The sequence below is a fragment of the Chamaea fasciata genome, unplaced genomic scaffold (genome assembly GCF_029207755.1).
Source record: "Chamaea fasciata isolate MVZ Bird 193981 ecotype frontalis unplaced genomic scaffold, bChaFas1.0.hap1 SCAF_4, whole genome shotgun sequence".
NCBI lineage: Eukaryota > Metazoa > Chordata > Aves > Passeriformes > Sylviidae > Chamaea > Chamaea fasciata.
Window position 1 is genome coordinate 39,138,891 of NW_027094089.1, and position 19,939 is coordinate 39,158,829.

General features: G+C 38.7%; 1 protein-coding gene across 2 annotated transcripts in view; it reads left to right on the forward strand.

Moving 5' to 3' along the window:
• APBA1 (amyloid beta precursor protein binding family A member 1) overlaps positions 1–19,939 on the forward strand; it is a 100,075-nt gene that overhangs the window by 69,362 nt on the left and 10,774 nt on the right. The window contains exons 5-10 of one of the 2 annotated variants that reach the window (XM_066181335.1): positions 3,743–3,888; positions 10,528–10,560; positions 11,719–11,805; positions 12,360–12,545; positions 15,922–16,101; positions 16,886–17,098. In XM_066181335.1, the coding sequence (XP_066037432.1) occupies positions 3,743–3,888; positions 10,528–10,560; positions 11,719–11,805; positions 12,360–12,545; positions 15,922–16,101; positions 16,886–17,098 (845 nt within the window). The remainder of the gene's footprint in view (positions 1–3,742; positions 3,889–10,527; positions 10,561–11,718; positions 11,806–12,359; positions 12,546–15,921; positions 16,102–16,885; positions 17,099–19,939) is intronic. The other variant, XM_066181336.1, reaches the window with a different exon arrangement.

The window sequence follows — 19,939 nt, forward strand, 5'->3', positions numbered from 1 at the left end:
TGGCTGTGATTGGAACTGCACCGGCGGGGAAAGCGCCCGCGGCCAGGAAGGGGTCACGGGGCTCCTGTTGCTGTTTGCTGTAAACACCAGAGTTGCTGTTGGTCGTTTGCCTTGTGACACACACCAGTAAAGAACTGTTATTCCTATCCTCGTATCTTTGCCTGAGAGCCCCCTTAATTTCAGAATTATAATAATTTGGAGGGAGGAGGTCCACATTTTCCATTCGCCAAGGGAGACTCCTGCCTTCCTTAGCAGACACCTGTCTTTCAAACCAAGATAACAGCATACACGAATGTGTGTGGTCAAGGAAAACAGACTAAGCAAGACTAGTGCTCTGTCTAATCTCAGTTGGATTTATTGGCAGGCCTGCCACTGAAAATCTGCTTTGCTTGGCAGCTCCTTCCCTCTACTGCTTCCCATCTCAGAGTTAAGGTTTCAGTAGTGCTGAATTTTTTCTGAACAATATGAAAAAGCAAGTTACTTGCCTCATGAACTGCTGTTACTTTTTGTATTCTTTTGTATGAGTCTGCATCCTGTGTGTACTGCAAGGAGAACCCAAGTTGTGTGCAGTTATGATAGAAGCAGAAAATAGGAGTTTCTTTTTTTTTTTCTTTTTTTTTAACTTTTCCCCTGACAGTGGTTGTTCCACATGCTTGATCAAATTTTAGAAATACAATTGATGTAATACCTTACTTGGACTTCCTTGTCACTCCTTAGATTGCTTTACAGTGCGCTCTGTTTAATTGATTATGTGATAATTTTCTTTAGACTGCAAATTGATCCTTGTTTTAGTCTTTGCATTATAAGCTGCTTGTTTTGGAGTCTCTGGTTAGAATTCACTTAGTCCGTAGGTAAGCACTGTTGATAGTCCTGTCTCTCAAGGGCTTTTTAAAATAATTGTCTCCACCTTAGGAAAAAACAAATAAATTGTGAACTAAAATTTTCTTGGTTCACTGTCCAGCACAGAATTCCTTAAAATTACCACTGTTCCATTTTTATGCACCAGCAGTGCAAGGAAAAATTTGGTAGCACCTATGCTATGCTTTCATTGAGGTAATAGTCTTGTTGTAAGAAATAATAAAAGGCGGAGGTATTCTCAAAAGCAGTGCTATCTGTGAATTCACCACTGATGCAATTGGAGCGTGTACCTTTTTGGCATTTTATATGCCAGTTTCTTGGAGTCTTAACACCTTTGCTCATACTTTTTTTCTCATTTTGATCAGAAATTGTACTGTAAAGAGTTTTGCACCCTTTGTAGTAAAGTGGTGGAAGTGGTGAAAAGGCTTTCATGTGTAGAGTCATAAATAGCAACACTTAAAATGTGCTGTGACTTCTGTGTAAATTTTGGTCATGTGCTTAGCAGTGACTTGTTCATTTTGAGAATTTTTCAGATACATACTGCCTGAGCAAACTGCACACTGGAGATAAGTATCTCAAAATTGCTAGTCATAAATTTTTGTTTTTAAAGAAATGATAAAGAAGACAAATCTACTCACAAGATTTATACATGTGCTTCTGTCTGTTTGTGTAGTTTCAGTGTAATATTTATCTCCAGCTCTTTCTTTGTTATTTTAATCATAATAATGACTTGCTTTTCCTTGAGAACAAGACTGCCCATGCTCATTCTGAGGGGTTCTTAGTCTCATGTTATCATTAGAACAAAATCGGCATTCTGAGTAATTTGAAACTTGAAGCCCCTCACCTTATAATTCAAGACACCCTTTGGTCTTTTTAAGAGGAAAAAACAAAAGACAAATGTAAACACAGGTGTTTTGTGATAGAATGTGAATGTATTTACCATGAGCATTCTTTGATACTTGTCTTGAACAACAATTGGTTTTCCCTTCTAAGAACAGGAAGTTTCTTAAGTTAACCAGCCTCCCTTTTGGATCATAACAGCTTGAACATGGTATCAAAATGAAACATTTTCATGTATGAAATTTTTACATAAAGCTGCCAAACACCAAAAATCTTAGAAATCATAAGTGCTGCTTTGTAAGGATTTGCATTGCTTGGTCATGAACACTGTACACCCCATCACTTTCCACAGAAGTTGATGAGTATTGGATCTCTAAGGATCTGTGGACTAAGGGAGTTGCTTGCCATCAAGAGTGCCCATACTCTCTGTATTTAATAACATTTTATTTAACTCAGTATTTTACCACAGTATCTTTGTTAAGTCTACTATTTTTAAAGTTCTGTGGCATAAAAATATTGAGATGTGTGGTATGTGTAGAGCGTTCCCAGGGAGGTTGTTCTGCCTGTTGCACCAACTGTGGTTAATGCATAAGCAAGAAAGAGGCTGGTGGCTGGTATAAAACTGCACCTTTCCTCGTTCTGCTTGTGACTGTTGCAAGGCTGTTTTTGCTGGATGAGGAGCAAGCTGAGTAACTGTGTCTGTCCTTTATCACAGTGAAAAATCACAGCTTATTTTGCTCCAAGCTGATCCCTACTCACAAAAGAAAGAACTATTGTGAGAAGCAGGCTGGATGAACAATTGCAGCTTTTGCTGTAGAGATGTTGTACTGGGTTTGCATAGCAAGGTTTTGGTAGTGGGGTGTCTACAAGGGTGTCCCTCTGTGAGAAGCTGCTGGAAGCTTCCTGCCTGTCTGATAGAGTCAGCACCAGCTGGCTCCAAGACAGACCCACCACTGGCCAAGGCTGAGCCCATCAGTGACAGTGGTAGCACCTCTGGGATTTTTCGTTTTAGAAGGGGGAGAAGGCTCTGCACCACAGCAATTGCAGCCAGAGAATAAAGGGCTGGGAATGTGTAAAAAAGAGATCTCTGAAGCTGAGGTCCGTAGAGTAGGAAGGACCAGAGATGTTCCAGGTGCCAGAGGTGAGATTCCCATGCAGGCCATGGTGAAGACCATGGTTAGGCAGTTGTGTCCCTACAGCCAATGGAAGTCCACAGTGGACCACAAACCCACAAGCAGACCCTGTAGAACCCCATGCCAGATCATGTGCATGACCAAAAAAGGCAGGCTATGATCCCATGGAAATCCCAAGCTGAAGCAGGCTCCTTGCATGATATGTGGCCCACTGGAGGGAGGAGTGCACCTGTGGCAGATTGGTTGGCAGGACTTGTGACCCCATAGGGAGCCCTCACCAGAGCAGTCTGTTCTGAAGGATTGTCTCCTGCAGGAGGTATCCCATTCTGGAGCACAGGAATGGAGCACAGGAAGAGTGTGAGGCCTCTTCCCCATGACAAAGAAGGAGCAGCAGAAAGAACTAACCACAGCCCCAATTCCCCTGTGCCTCTGGGTGCAGGAGATAGAGAAAATTGAGAGTGAAAATGAGTCCAGGAAGAAAGGAGGGATGAGGGAAGATGTTGGAGCATCTGTTTTTATTTTTCATTATTCTGCTCTTACTTCATTAGTAATAGATTAAACAAGTTTCCACAACTGGAGTCTGTTTTTCCCATGACAGTAACTGGTGAGTGATCTCTCCCTTTTCTTGTCTTGCCCCATGAGACTTTTGTTATATTTTGTCTCCCTTGCTCTTCTGAGGAGGGGAGTGATAGAAGGGCTTTGTTGGGCAGGGTCAACCCACCACAAATTTTGATATAATTTGTTTGATATTTTGTGCCTTTGGTAGTACTGGTTGCCTTTTTGTCATGCTGGACTGAAGTATTTCAGAGGAGGATTTGCTGCCATCAGGTGCAAGCTCAAGTTGTCAGAGTTCTCCTGTTTTGCTGTATTTCACCATGGTTGTCTTCAGAGATGGCTTTCCTGTGTTACAGTTCCTGGACCTTGTGATCCTGAAGACTTAATTGATGGAATAATTTTTGCTGCCAATTACCTTGGTTCAACTCATCTCCTTTCTGATAAAACTCCATCCAAGAATGTGAGAATGATGCAGGCTCAGGAAGCTGTCAGTAGGATCAAGGTGAGTAGGAATTCCTGCTGCTTCTTGTATGGCTGCTTTATGTTTGTGGGTATGAACTTTTTTCTTAGGCAGTAATTTTTTCAGGTGAGGCTCTCTGTCGTTTCAGAATGAAAAGGGCCTCACCTTTCCTTGTGCAAAATAAATTGTTTATTTAATACTGCTTTTGGAACAAGACAGATAAGGGGATGTTACCAAGTCATTTTAATTCCCTTTGGTAATACTTGTGCCATGTACACTAAAGCAGAATCTGAAGTGAGTGGTGGTCATAGTTATATATTATCTGGAAGAACAGGTTAAGGAAATAATTAGTTAGTATTGCAGCTACTTCTGGCTTGGCACTCAGTGGAACTGCTGCTGTGGTAGTGACTGCAGTTGTTTTTGACCCTGTTATGGATCCTTGTTTCTCTACACGTAACAGCTGTGAGCTGATTAAAGGAAAAAAAAAAGAAAAAAAAAGCATGTGAAGGAACAGAGAAGATGGTACAATTTTGTTTCAGAAGAGAAATGCCAACTGATTTCTGTACAGGCCATTCTCAGCAATGGGAATGTAAGTTACAATTATGACATTGTCAGCTGAAATTAAGGTATTTGAATGAAGTATCACACAGTTGAACAGGATATTGCAACATTCCCAATACCCATACTTGCTGCTAGGCACACAGCTTCTCCTGCTGATTCAGCTAATCAACACAACCTACTCTGGGAATTTTTCTTAGTTTAATATCTGTGTGTTTTTCTTTTGTATATTTTATTTTGGGTACCAACTCAGATTTGGTGTGCTATTGTATAAAAGAGAAAGGAAGAGGAGAGAAGGTTATCAGCAAGACCAATAGTATTGTTGGTTAAGGTCAGCTGTTGCTTCCTACTCTTGTTATTCCTTTCAGTGCTTTCCAGGGCAGGTGTTCAGTTTAGTCTCTGTATATAACTTTGTCACAGGAGCTCCAAATAGAGCCCTTGAGACAACTTTCAAAAACTGCAATTTTGCTGGTATTCAAATGAATAAGTTCTTGTAACCTTGTGTCTGAAAGTCATTAACACTCTTACCTTTTAGAAAAGGCAGGAATGTAGCCTTCTTGTTAGAGATTATCCTCCACCATCTCTATAGAAGTCTTCACTTAACTTGAACTACTGAGCCTTTTGCAAAAGTGTGGTTTATCTTTGTTCATTGGAGACTCTGGATTAAGTGACATGCTTTAAAAATACGTTTCATGCAGCTTTTTCAACAGCGGCAGGTCTTCGTGAGTTCTCCCCAAACCTTCAGCAAAGAGTTTTCCTTATAGAGTCTGTTTTTTTCCTGCTCTGGGCAAATAAGGCTGTGCCCTTGTGTTTAATAGTCTCTTTGTGTTCCTTCCTGATGCTTGGCTGTGTGTTAGAATCAGCTTATCTGATTTGAATGAGCTGGGAAACAAAAGATAAGGAAGAGAAGGGAGAGAAACAAGGGCTTTGGTGAGGCTGGATCTAGGAGGGGCGCATCACTGGAAGGTGAAAGGAAAGATTAGCTTCAGCTATCATAGGAAATAGATATCAGGTGTGGAACTTGAACCTGGGACTACACAGGGAGTTTGTTCCTAGAAGGTAAAGCTTGTGTAGGAATACCCACTAGCAAAAGATTGCAGGGATATGGTGGACAAAAATGAAACAGAATTGATTCAAACTGGGCCTGTGAGATGTAAGAGTGTAGAATCTTAGTCTGATATTAAACATATTTTATAGAAATTCGTTAACAAAATACCATTCTGAGGATTCTGTTATACCTCAGCATTTCTGTGTGTCAAAACCGAAGAAATCTATTTAATGCATTTCACTCATAAACCGTATGATTTGTGCATCTTTGTAAATCAACAGGCATGCATATCCTTGCTTATATTATATTTGTCGCAGGCTTGAGGCCCAAGTGATTGCATTTTTTGACCTGGTAAAATCCTATCTGGTATATTTAATATTCTGAAACTTAGTGCGTTTCAGAAAAATATTGGGTTGTATGATATTGTACACAATTCCTTTAAACACTTCTTGGGCAATTACTGCTTTCTGCTTCTAAGTAAAGTTCAGGCAACCCCCCTGCACCTTAGGCTCTTTGACTTATTAGGGTTAGCTTTGGCTGGTTTTTTTCTGGTTGTCATTAAAGCTAAAGATTTTCAGAGAGAAATTCATTATGACAGATGGATCTCCTGCTGCCAGATTCATCTCTGCATCAGATATTCTACATCCCACATGTGGAAATTACGGCTTTTGCACAGTGATTATGAAGGTTGTGCCTGTAATAGGTGCAGTGTATAAATTCACTTATAAAGTATTGTATGTGGTAAAGTTATACATTGTCACTAAAATTTGGATTCTCTAAAGCAACTTGAGGGCATCCTCAAAATTCTAAAGTCCATTGTTCAGCTGTGAAAACCACAAAATTTGCAACAGAAACGATAAGGCTAGCCTGGAGATGGCCCATTCATCAAGAGTGGACCACACTTCACAGATACTCAAGATCTGTTATCAGTTGTGGTGGAGGATCCGAAAGATAATTGTATCAGCGCCCCAAAGAGAAGATTTAGGAGGATTTTTGGGACGTCTTTTTCATACCACCAATAAATCCTTTCAAACTCCACGTAGAAATAAAGGAATGCATGAATATTCAGACTTTTCAATGGACATTGTCTCCGGGCAGAAAAACTGTATAAAAACCGTACACTGAGACCCAGCATTTGTGGGCAAGATTAGAAGGCACCCTTGTTGCTGTTCCACTGTCCACCCAGCATTCGATCGGTGTTGTCCTGATTTATTGTGGCATTTTCAAAATTGATCTTGGAAATTGTTAAATAAATTCTTTGATTTTGGATTGGCTCTTAATCATTTATAACATGCCCTACTCATATGTATTAAACAGGATGCCATGCTTGTTGCATGTCAACCATTTTCTTCATTGTTGAAGAAAATGTGGTAGATTTTTAGGAGTTAATTCATGTTTATAATAATACACTGTATAAAGCCATATTCTTAACTCTAAGGAATGTGGAATTCCTGGAAAAAGCACGTCTTCCAGGAAAGTGAGAATCACCCACTCCCAAGAGAAAAGAGGGTATCACCCATGGGTGATGAAGTTAAGCACCTCCATCAACGGTCGTTGGCTGAGTGCTCAATGCCTGATATCAATCTCCTCTATCTGTCAAGAACATAGATCTCAATGCTAGATGCCAGTAAACTTGGACAAAAGCCTATTTCTCTCCGGAAAAACTATTCACCGGACTGGCGACCAGAAAAGGAACCAATGAATATGTGTGAAAAACAAGGTTCACTTTCTGTGTAAATTTTAAGAAATAGGTTTAATTAAAAAAATAAGACAATTAGGAGATAGAAAAAAAGCAAAGTAAGGCTGGCTGGCTGGGTGACTTAGCATTCAGCCAAGTCCACACACTGCTATATCAGAGTCATTCTTTGAATACCCTTTCTATTGCATCAGTCTGTTGAATATTCATATTTTTCCATAAACTACTTTCCATATTCCAGGAAGTGTTTTGCATGGTCCCTCCTTGGGTCTGCCTTTTTAGAGCATTCATGTTTCTTGGCTGTGTCTTCATTATCACCTCCAGTTTGGGCCTTGATCCATACTTTCTTTAGATGTTAGATGCTGATAGCTGGTGTCTCAATAGCAGGGTCTTCTTTACATGTTCCCTGGATGTTATCTATTAAACAGATAGTTTAAACATACTATATCAACTATTACCACTTTGCCTAGTTTTCATTTTTAATAGCAGCAATAAAAACTCATATCCTTCCCACAACGTTATTAATCATATAGCACACATTTCATGAAAAGCCAACTTTACAATATGCATTTATAACAATATGCATCAAGGACCAGGGAAACATCGACCAATGAAGTAATTGATTGCACAAACCCAAAAACTGTATGAAAGTGGACTCTGCTCAAACCGAAATTGTGAACCGGGGGGAATTTGCTGCCTAAGAGGCCGGATCCTTAGTTCACCCAGCACCAATTTCCGGGATCGGAACTGTATTTTGCTTGTGTCTTTATCAGCATTTTTTTTTTCTGTCAATTTTTTAAAAATAATAAATTCTTTTATTTTATTAAATTGGCTGATCATTTATAACAGAAAACAAAGCTTATGAATTAAGAGTGAGCTTTTAAAATACACAGACTTGAAGTTGAGTATTTAAAAGGGTTATTCTTAAGCCCTGCTATTTATACCTTCACATAAGTGTATACCTTTTGAATTATTAACCCCTAAAGTGCTTTCTTTTAGCTGAGCCTTCAGACCACATATTCATTTCAGGCTTTGTAAACAATTCTCCGTGCTTCTTCTTTAAAGAAGTATCTTTTCAGTTAAAGGTACAAGAGTTGGATGTTTTCTTGCTTGACTTTCATCTCTGTGAAGTCTTGCTAAGTTAAAACAGATACACTGCTTTGAAGGTGTTCATCAAATGCAGTTAGGAATATTTCATTAGGAGGCACTTTTAGCTTGCTAAGTGCAGGTTTGAACATTTCTAGGTAACACCTGGTTTAATTTCTGAGTGTAATTTAGAATAGAACCCATATGTGGATATTTAGTTTTGTATTTCACGCATTTTCACACACTCAGTGTCCTCTCAATGCTCACTGAGTTGCAGAACATTTTTTGTCAAGACTAAATGGATTGGATAAACTTAGGACCTCCCTGTACCAAAAGCAGAAGCTTGTTGGGTTTTAATGTTTTGTAATTTTGGAAATTGCATCTATTTAAATAGATAGTTTGCCTAAAATGAAAATTCCTGAATTCTGTATATTAAAAAAAAACAAACAAACTTGTATAGATTAGATATTTTCCATTTTTTTTTTCTAGGAATACCAAAGGAGTCTTTTGTTAGCAAAATAATGTGGTGATTAAGGGATTTATATTTGTCTAATAAAGTATCTTGCATAGAATTACCCTAATTTTTTTGTTGTTTGTGGAACCATAACGTCTTTTGTGACATTTCTGTGCAGTGTTAAATCACTTATTAAAAGTGCTTGTTCCATATCATTGCCTTGGTTTTATGAAGTACTTGGAAGTAGTTCTTCAATATGCTTCCATTTGAAGAACATATTTTTCAGTAAATCGAATCATAGTGTATTTTGATAAATTGTTGATTCTACATTGTAAAGCTGTAGCTCAAGGATTTTTTTTCCCCCATTTTCTTCATTTTGGTCTGTGCTTTTCTTCTTTTGGGAGGTCCATCATTCTAAAGTTTGGGAAGGGTGAGAAAGAAAAGCTTGATTTTGGAAAGCAATCTAAATGCTCTATCTCAGGAGTGTCTCCTCCTTGCCCACTGTGCCCCTTGTGAATAACAGGCAGCTGTTATTCAAAATAAGTATAATATTTCCGAGTATTAACTTCAGTTGAGGGTAATGTAATGAAGAGCTTGCCATGTAAGGCAGTTTTAATTGCTTTTGCAGTAGTTTGCAATCACCTGTTGCAAAATAACCTATCAGGCTATAAAATACTTCTTCGTTTGAAAAAGGTGACTAAAAGCTAATTTGATAATTAGGTTTTCTTTCTGTTTGTAAATAAACAGCGTGGCCTAAACTTTTAAGTATCTGCTTTCCGATTTGTTTAGACAAAACCTGACAGATATAAGTTGTGAACATCAGTATAAAATGTTTGATGTGTCTTATGGTTCAGGGGTCCTATTTGCTCTTTGTAAAAGTAGTTAGTGCTGAATCTGTATGGAGCTTGTAACTATAAGCTTCCTTCCCACCACAAGCACACCTGTAAATTTAAATAGCAAAGAGGATGTTTTTGTTGGAAGTTAAGGGTTGACTGCCAGCCTGGTGAATATGCATTCTTTCAGTGGGCAGGTCTCTTAAGTTCAGTTCACCATTGATTTGAATTCATGATTGCAAGACTGTAAAAGGTAAATTTATTTGGGTTGTTAGTAGAAACCTCTTTTAAGGTGTTTCTGGAGCTGAAATACATGCTCCACTGCTTGCTTGAAAAAATAGCATGTGATAGTGTGGACATATCTTTGTGTAGGTGTCACAGGAAAATTTGTTGACCAGAGACACTGTGTGAACATTGAGATTTATTTGCTCAGAAGGAAGAGAAAATGAAGGTGATGGTTACCGTCTGTCATTTTATTTTTCCAGGAAAAAATAGCCTAGTATTAGGGAGGTTATTTTTTTTTTTAAGTCTATTGAAGTATGAGATCTGAAAAAGCTGTAATAATAAGGCATAAAATTTTTCTCTTACCTTTTATATTGGTGTGCCTTCAAAAGAAATAATATCATGGTTTACACTGCCATGAGGGGAAGCTCTGTTCTGTTTCTTAAACCACCCTCCCCCCACCAAACCTCAAAAACAATTGCATACAAAATAACCTTGTTTGTTGCAAGTAACATTTTAAGTGAAAAAAAAAATCCTTTTGTGTTCTTCCTGACTCTTCTGGTGCTGTTTCTTTTCATTTCCAATATTATTTGTGCTAAACATGAAATTTTATAATTTTTTAAGCTAAAAAGAGAAGGAGGAAATTAATCTAAGCAGGGACTAATTTAGACCAGCTAGTAGTCTGTGAACCCTGACATTAGTTTTTAGATTCCTGCTTGACTTGGAGTCTCTGTAAGTTCTGCTCTAACTGTTCTCCTGTCTCTGTTTGTTCCATGCTAAGCAGATGGCCCAGAAATTAGCCAAAAGCAGGAAGAAGGTGCAGTACAAACTCCATCAGCTTGATGTTATGCTTGTTCTTTTGTTTTCTGGGAGGGTTTTTTCTTTTCTTTTTATTTTGTGGTTTTATTTTCTGCATCCAGCAAGGTCTTTTCAGATTTATTTCTGAACCATCATAGAAGTTGACATATCTTGGAAATCAGTTTCCTGATCAGCCATTTTTTGTTGCTTATCATTAGCCATTTCATGTTAGAAATAGAAGAAAGATTGGATTTATCAAATGGTTACAGGCAGTACCCAAAATGCATATTAAAGAATCAGGGCTGACATGGCAAAAGTTTAAACTTTGTAAAATGATGGATTAAAATATTAAAATGAAGTGCGGGGGTTTTTTGTTTGTTTTTTCTTTTTTTTTTTTTCTTTTACTATTCCTTCTATTTTATATTTATGTAAGAGTGCTTTGTTTGACCTACAGAGATGTCAAATTGCTGGATGCAAAAAAAAAAAAAAGTTTATGTCTATACATACAGTAATATATTGAGATTAACTCATCTTTTTAGTAAGTTTTGTTTGTGGAATTTCCAATTACCTTTTAACAAATGTAATTTTAAAAAATACTAAAAATGTTTGCTTTCTATTAACAAAATATGACTTCTAAAGTGGGTTACTGCTTGAAAAATATGTTGTCTGACTGTAAAGGTCTTCTTGCCAGAACTGCATTATGAATAGCTCAAACAGTACCTCTTGTGGTACAGGTTTTTCCGTTGGTCTTGGCACCCACTGCTAGCCCAAATAGAAATTCCTTAGGCAGGAGATGCTGTTAGGCCTTTCTATGGCTTGCATAAAAACTTCATTTGAAGTGGGATTCACAGTATGCAGAAAATGGTAAAATCATACTGCTTTTCAAGAAGTCTTTATAGTTGATTTTGCAGTCAGGTATAATTTTACTGAATCAGGAAAAACAGCAGGCAAGCTTTTATGAGGTTGAATTTTTTTTCAAACAATACCAAATTCACTTTCACATATGTGATATAGTTTCCACATCTTTGTGTTTATCTTCTGCTTCTGCAGTCTAATACTATCCTGCATTGCTGTTCTGGTGACTGTGTCTTAGTGCACCCATGTACGTGAACTAACATCATTATTAGTAAGTGTGTTACCTAATGTGTTTGTTTGACTCTAATCCATTTATTTGCAGGCTCCAGAAGGTGAATCTCAACCCATGACTGAAGTGGACCTCTTCATTTCTACACAGAGAATTAAAGTACTGAATGCAGACACACAGGTATAGATATAGGCACCTTTGTCAATATTGTTAGAGTATACTACTGGAATAGATTTTCACCTAGATGTTGAAATTTGTTTTTAAAATGTGCTGGCTCTTGTATTCCCCTCTAGTCAGAAATCCATGGTCAAGAGCCATGTCATACAAGCAATTACTCTGGTGTGTCTGACTGTAGAAATAATTGGAATTTGCGGGTAAGATAATTGCAGTCCATGCTGCATCAAGTATTGACGGTGCCCAGACTAGCCCAAAATGTTTAGCTGCAATAATTTATTCATAGTCCTCTACGCATACATGCCCAGCGTATGCAGGTTCTGCAGTTGTGGTCTTGATGTGCTTTTCTGCAGAGTAAAAAAGCCTGTAAATCTTTCTCTCTGTTTTATTTTTGGAAAGTGAAGCTCTTGATTTCTGGTGGTGTCTTCCTGAATGCATGAGAGGTATTACAGACTTCACTTAGCAGTGGTCTTAGGGCTGTCTGTGTGTTTTGATAATACTAGATGTGCAATAAGAACTTAGTTGAAGCAGCTGCTTATGTTTATTTTCTTATTCCCTAGGAAACCATGATGGATCATCCCCTGCGGACCATTTCTTACATTGCTGATATAGGAAATATAGTTGTTTTGATGGCTCGTAGGCGAATGCCACGTTCTAATTCCCAGGATAATGTGGAAGCATCTCACCCCTCTCAAGACAGAAAGAGGCAGTACAAAATGATTTGTCATGTCTTTGAGTCTGAGGATGTAAGCAATTACATTGTCTTGTAATTTTCTAGGAGTAGAAAAGTGGGCACATTTTAAAAGACCCAAAGTCCGTTGTGAGTGGTCCTGTTTCCTTTTTAACTGCAACCAATATTTCATCTAAGCAGAGGAACTTGCCTGCCATTTGTATGTTTGGACCTGATGTGTCACAGGAAATTGGTGTTTATAGAAATGTTTATCATTTTGGAACTTCGTGAGTGCCTTCCAGTCATAGTGTTAGGAGGGTCCAGTTGCTGCAGGTTACAAACACCAGCTCAAATTTTGAGTAAGAGAGGGAAAGTCTATCAGAAGTGCTTATTTTCATGGGGAAATTCTAATCCCAAGTCTTGCATTGAGGATTGATCCCTGATACATACCAGAAAGGTGATTTTTGTTTTTCAGGAGGTTTGTGTTGTGGCTGTAGTTGCTGTCATCATATCAAAAAGCCAGCAAAGAAAGTTTGTGGTTTCAGCAATCCCAAAATATGCTGAATAGAGACAAAAATGACAAAATTCTAATCTGTGGTGCAGTTAAGTTACTTTACACAGGACTAAATTATTTTACATGGGACTTGATCTCCTGTCTTCACAATCAGTGTGTATAACTTGCTGATTTAATGCACTTTTAAAAAATAACTTTCAGTAACTGAAAAATAAAATCAAACTTATCGCATTGAAGTACTTAGATATGTAGTTTTTAGGATCGTAGTCAAGTTAGCCCTAATTATTTGGGAAACTAACATAGTCAAGAGAAAGTAAGTGAAAATATTGATTTCTTACAAAATACATGTTTTTCAATCTACAGTGAACAGCGAGGACTTTGAGATGGGAAGGTAGTGTTGAATAAGCTGATTTTATGTAATGATTTTATTTCATATAATCTGTTCTAAACAGTGTATGAATATGTTATCTGATTGCACATGAATGTATATACGTGACCACTGCTGAAGTTAAAAAGTAAGGATGAGCATTGATAAAAGTAATCCTGGATGAAAATTGACAGAGTATAAAAATTCTGGATTATTTCCACAAAATAGCATATAACCCTGTTTTGCAAAGCCTTTTGAGAATCTAGTGTTAGAGCAGCCAATGTATTTTTTGCTTAATTGCAAATCATTTGACATGCTACCCACTTTGAGGCTGCTGTTCATGTGTTTCTAGTCACAAGTTTGGACAGTGCTTGCTCTTTTACTGGCCAGTTGAAAAAGCAGAAATCAAACTGTCAGGTACTAGAGTCTGGGACTTATTGTCCTTCACTGTGGGGTGGTCTGACACCTTGCATGGTCCATACTTCCTGAATCTGTTTCCTAGGCTGCTCTTAGTACTTTGGCTAGCTAAAATTTGAGCTTCCCAATCTATGGTTTGTTTGGATCAGCCTGTATTTGTATCATGTGTGATCCTTTCTTTGCCTGTAGATCCAGCTGGCCTGTAAAATGCCTATAGAACCAATAAAAGCATTGCTCATTGATGGGGAAAATAAGCTGAGAAACTGTCAATTATATCAACTCTCTTTAATCATGGTATATAGCTCATAGGTAACTTGCAAAATTTATCCCAAATACTGAGGTGGCTAACAGTCAGAATGGAAGCACTGTAGCACCTGTTAACAGCAAGAAAATGGCAGCTTCAAAGATTTTGCACCTCCAGTGTAGTAATATGGCCTGTTTATGTTATGAAACTTGTCTTTTCTTGTGGGACAGCTGGGTACTTGACAGAATCTCCACAGTAAGTGAAACAGAAGCTGTAAGCCTGCAAGTGGGTGTTGGCCACAACATGTCTCTGCTTGGATGAGTCTTTGTCTAAGGAGGACAGCACCAGATTTTCAACTGTATTTAGTGGTGTACCTTTGAATGAGTTGAACCTTGGTGTTGTGTCCAAATGCTGGATGTCTCAGTGGGAGCTGATCTCTTCCTGGAGTGAAGATACGTGTGTATGAATGTAAAGTCTGCGCTCTTCACTTAGGTTACTGAGTTATGAAGGTGCAGTTTTCCCATTTTCTTGCTGTCTTGTTCTTGCTGTCAAAATTAGCTCGATCCTAGCTTTGGTAATATACTACCAGTCTGCATATTGGTCTTTTCAGCACCAGCAATCATGCTGTCCTCATCAGCAGGTTTAATGCTAGTTTGAGTGTTTAAGATCAAATTTTTATTTCAGTGTTGGGAATCTTTCTTTTATTAGGGCCCAAACTGGGCTTTAAATATGGCCATCAGACTGTGTAAAAGTACACCTGAGCAGCAGTCATTCATTCATTACCAGCACTCTGCCAGCCTCCATTGTCAGCTGTGGAGCTCTCCATTTCTCTTCCCTGCCTTTACCACAGCCAGCACTGTGTTTCAATGCACATTACAGCCACCTCCTGAGCACTACACAGTTCTCACTGCATGAATCGCTCCACCCATACACAGCAGAACTCTGCACCATGCTGTGCCTTCCTCTCCTGTCTGTTACTTCCCTCACCATTATTGCTGTGTCAGAAACAGGCATCCCTCTGGCCTTGCTTAGCACAGACCTTTCCTCATGTCTGCCTGCTGCCCAGTTTCTCTCCCACAACTGCAGAAGTAAAACAGCTCATGGTGGGAGCGATGCAATGTAGTGACTGGTGCATTTGGTGGCTTTGGGTGCCAACAAGACTGTGGAAAGCTGCAGGTGCAAGAGGCTGCCTACAAAGGACAGAATGAGCAGGAAAGAGGCAGAGAGCTGGCAGGATCGTGCAGGTTGGAAGGAGGGAAATAAGTGTAGGGGATAAAGGCTGAAGGTGGTAGCAGGGTGAAGAAGGAGATGCATATGATCATTTGCAGTTACTTCCAAGGCTTGATCTGGTCAATACTTGCTGCTTTTTTCCTTTTTTTGTCTGAGGCTGAGGTAGGAGTAGTCACTATCAATGTTCTAAAGATGGTAAGAAAAGTTGGAAATACCCTTTTAAATGTGGTTGTGTGTTTCCTAGTAGACATTTTCATTTTCACTGCTGTCTTGTCAGAGAATGACATTGCCTCTGCTGGAAGGGTGAGCCATCTGGGAACAGCTTGTGTGGGAAGAGCTGTGGGTGCAAGCCACAGTCACTGCAGTGACTCTACCTTTACACTTATATTACCTATAATATAGGTTCTTACCTATAAAAAGATGTCTTTTTTTCTCCTCATATTTGTAATTTATAATTGATTACTGAGCTAGATTCATGGCAGAGCTGAATGTGTTGACATTTTGTGGGTCTTTAAAACTAATTCGTAAGGCACAAATATTTTTTAGGCTATATTGTGGTAACTTGTAGGTTCATCTACTCGATGATCCATTTTACAGTGTGGTTGTAACAGAAAGTGTCAGTGGGCATGATCGTCAGAATTTTCACTTTTTTCTTTTCCTTTCTCTGGAAAATGCTACAGGCGCAGCTGATTGCACAGTCCATAGGTCAAGCATTTAGTGTGGCCTACCAAGAATTTCTGAGGGCAAATGGAATCAACCCTGAAGACCTTAGCCAGAAGGAATACAGTGACTTGCTGAATACCCAGGACATGTACAATGATGATCTGATTCACTTCTCGAAATCTGAAAATTGCAAAGATGTATGTCTCTTTTTTTTTTTTCGCAGAAGTATTCAGCTGCTCTTATCAGTTGCAGGCCTATGTTGGCAGAAATTAAAAAAATATTAGCACTTCCTAAAAATTATCTCGGTCTAGAATATCCTCCCTAGTAGGACACCCTCTCATCAGTTCTCTTTCGAAGGCAATCAATGAACCCCAAATTTATGAGCAGTCAACTGATTTACCATCTGTTTCTGTTCTTTTTACCAGACACTTTTCAGACATGTTTGAATATGAACTTTAAGCAGATTTACAGATTAATACAATTTTAAAAATTACAGTAAACAATACAAAATTTATAGAAGCACCAGTGTTTATGAACATGACTGATGCCAGGTTTTAAATAACTGTATGTGCCAGAAGGCTTTACAGCTTGCTTAGTGAAAATGAACCAGTGTGCAACTGGAACACTTAAGTAATGGTTTTCCAATGCAAAGTTTTAAAATCTTGTAATCTCTTCTTATTTAGCTTTGTCCCCCAAAGCCGATGGCACCAGGGTTTCCTTCACTGCAATTTCTTCTGCTTATATACAGAAATTACTTCTGAGAGGTGTTTTGCACTAAGTCTGTATTGTATATCATTTAATGTTTGAAAATCAATGAAGGGTAATAAAACATGTACCCTATGTTGTTTTGCTTTTGAATTAGGAAGGCAGGTTGCAAATGAAAAGGGATATATTTCTTGGTTTTGCAAATGTTTGGAGGGGAAAGATATTGGTTCCATGGATTTGAAAGAAACTCTTGAAACACTTTTTCTTACTATACAGGTTTATATTGAAAAGCAAAAGGGAGAAATCCTAGGTGTGGTGATTGTGGAGTCTGGATGGGGATCTATTTTGCCTACAGTTATCATAGCCAACATGATGCATGGAGGACCAGCAGAGAAGTCTGGGAAGCTGAACATAGGGGACCAGATCATGTCAATCAATGGGACCAGCTTGGTTGGTTTACCCCTCTCAACGTGTCAGAGCATTATAAAGGTACGGAAAATGTTTCTGGAAGCTACACATTTTAAAATGATGACATACTTGAAGAGCAGAAAGTATAAAACTGTGAAGTAAATTCTTACCAAATGTTTGCATAGCACTTTCCATTTAATGATCTTAATAAACATATGTGAGTTATGCTACACCAATTTTCTGACTCCATGCAGGACCACAGAATGGGTAAGGTTGGGTCCACTGGAAGTAGTCTAATCCAACCTCCCTGCTCCAGCAGGGCTGCCTAGAGCATCTTACTCAAGATTCTGTATTGATGGCTTTTGAGTATCTCCAGAGAAGGGGACTCCAAAGATTCTCTGAAAATCTGTTCCTATGCTCAGTCTCCCTCACAGGAAAGAAATTCTTCCTCATGTTCAGGTGGAACTTCTTGTATTCCAGTGTTGTGCCTTTGCCTTTCATCCTATGGCTCAGCACCACTAAAAGGAGTCTGACTGTATCTTCTTGACATCCTCCTCTCGGATACTTACACACATTGATGAGGTCCCCTCTCAGCTGTCTCTTCTCAATGCTGAGCAGGGCAGCTCCCTCAGCCTTTCACAGAACTGTGGCATTTTTTAGGTTGGAAAAGACCTCTAAGGTCACTGAGTCCAACTGTCAGACCTTTACCTCCTAGCTCCACCCCCCTAATGATAGCCCTCGACAGGACTTGCCTGCTCCAGGAGCTCCATGTCCCTGTTGTACTGAGGAGCCCAGAGCTGGACACAGCTGCACTCCAGATGTGCCTCAGTAGAGGGGCAGGATCACCCCCCTGGAGCTGCTGGCAGAGCTCTTCCTAATGTACCCCAGGATAACATGGGCCTTGTTGGCTACAAGAGCACTGCTGGATCATGGTCAGCTTGTTGTGGGGCCTGGGGTTATTCCTCCTCAGATATGGAATCCTGCATCTGCCCTCGTTGAATTTCAGAAGATTCCATTCTACCCACCCCTCCTGCTTGTCAAGATCCTTCTGAAGAGTTGCACAGCACTTGGGTGTCAGCCACTCCTCCCAGCTTTTGTGTCATCAGTGAACTTCCTCAGGAGGTGCTCCATGATGATAAGTTAAATAAGATTGGGCCCAGTATAGACCTGCTAGGTCTAGGGGACACTGCTAGGTACAGGCATCCAAATAGACCTATGTCACTGATCCCAACCCTCTGAGCTCTGCCATTCAGCCAGTTCTCCAGCCACCTCACTACTTGCTTTGTGAGCTTGAGGATTATGAGGTTATCTTGAGAGACAGCATCAAAAGTCTTGATGAAGTCCAGATCGACATCCAGTGCCATTCCAGAGTGTTGTGCCATTTACTTGTGTACCAGGGCTCTGTGCACAACTTTGCAAGGGAGTGTTTTGTGCAGAAGGAAGATATTACCAGATACACACTTGAAATTTTATATCACAAATGAAAGCACAGATGCCTAGTATTTGTCATAAACCTTACTAGCTGACAAATACCTCTTAATATTTGGATGAAATAGCATAAATGCTTTTTTGTTAGTTTGTTTGTACCTATATTTAAAGCTTTAAAACTTTGGCTTAAAGACATACTCTCTGTGGTATCTGTGCCCAAGTTATTTGAAAGTATTTCACTTACTTGATGCTTCTCTTCACTTGCATAAGTGGGATATTTTAATTGGAAAAGCTTTCTTCTAGTTGTCAGCAAAGTATGTGACAATGAAGAGCTTGCAGGTCATCTGGAACTGAACACTGCGTGGGGCAGCTGTCGCATATAAAGGAATAAGTATTTGAACATCAGAGTTTAAAAAACAGGAGAGATACATCACTAGAGAGTGTTTGTGACAAACCTCATTAGTTACTTATTGTTTATTTATTGAAATTAGTTATTTATTGAAATGGTCCTGCCTAGCTGTGCAGATCATCACATGCAGATACATAATGTAATGCTGATGGTGCATTATACAGACATTCCCTGTTAGATTTATTCATTTGGGCAACTTTTTGGTAACAAGTTGTATTGTGTAACTTTTTTTCTTTCACTTTGTATTTTTTTTAATTGCAAAATAAATTTTCCATTTACAAGGTCAATTTGCTAAGTGAAAAAAGTGCAAAGTAATTTTTTTTTCTTCATAGATTATCTCTTAATACTTGAACTAAGATGCTTGTTCTAAAGACTTCTCATCCAGGCTTCCCAAAATGTTAATACTGAGTTCTGATAAGTAATAGATGCATTAGTCACAAAATCAGTCGTTTTAGATTCAGTGAGTAGAAACGATAGCCTGTGTGACATACTGAAAATATGGCAAAAACATTCTTACATCTGTAAAGAAAGGAAGAAAAAAAATTATATTAAATATCTTTGTGCCAGCATCATGTAAACAAAACTCCCTGCAAATTTAGGCTCTTTGTGATTGTTTCCCGCATAATTTTTATTTCTAAAACTGTGATAAGTTATATTTCCCTTATTCAGATGGAGTTTTTGTTGTGCTTGTCAGTACTTTCTCAATACAGAACCAGTCAGCTTTGCTGTTTCCAGCTTCTGCAGGCTTTTCTGTTCTTCACTGATATTACAGTTTCCACAGGAACTGCCAGCCTTTTTTTTTTTGTCTTTCTAAGGAGAACTTAATCTGTATGTTTGCAGATCTTCATAACCACATATCTGGAGTTATTCATACAGCACTATTGGAAATAAGTATGTATATGAATGATCTAAGTGCAGATCATTAAATGTGGTAGAAATATTCCAGATTTCAGATTTCCTTAGCATGCTGGAAGGATTCCGATGAAAAGATGATGATATGGATAAACATATGTCCCAAGCACTTCAAACAAGATAATTCAGTATTATGCAGGTAATCTCTGCTCCTAATTTATCATGAACCAATT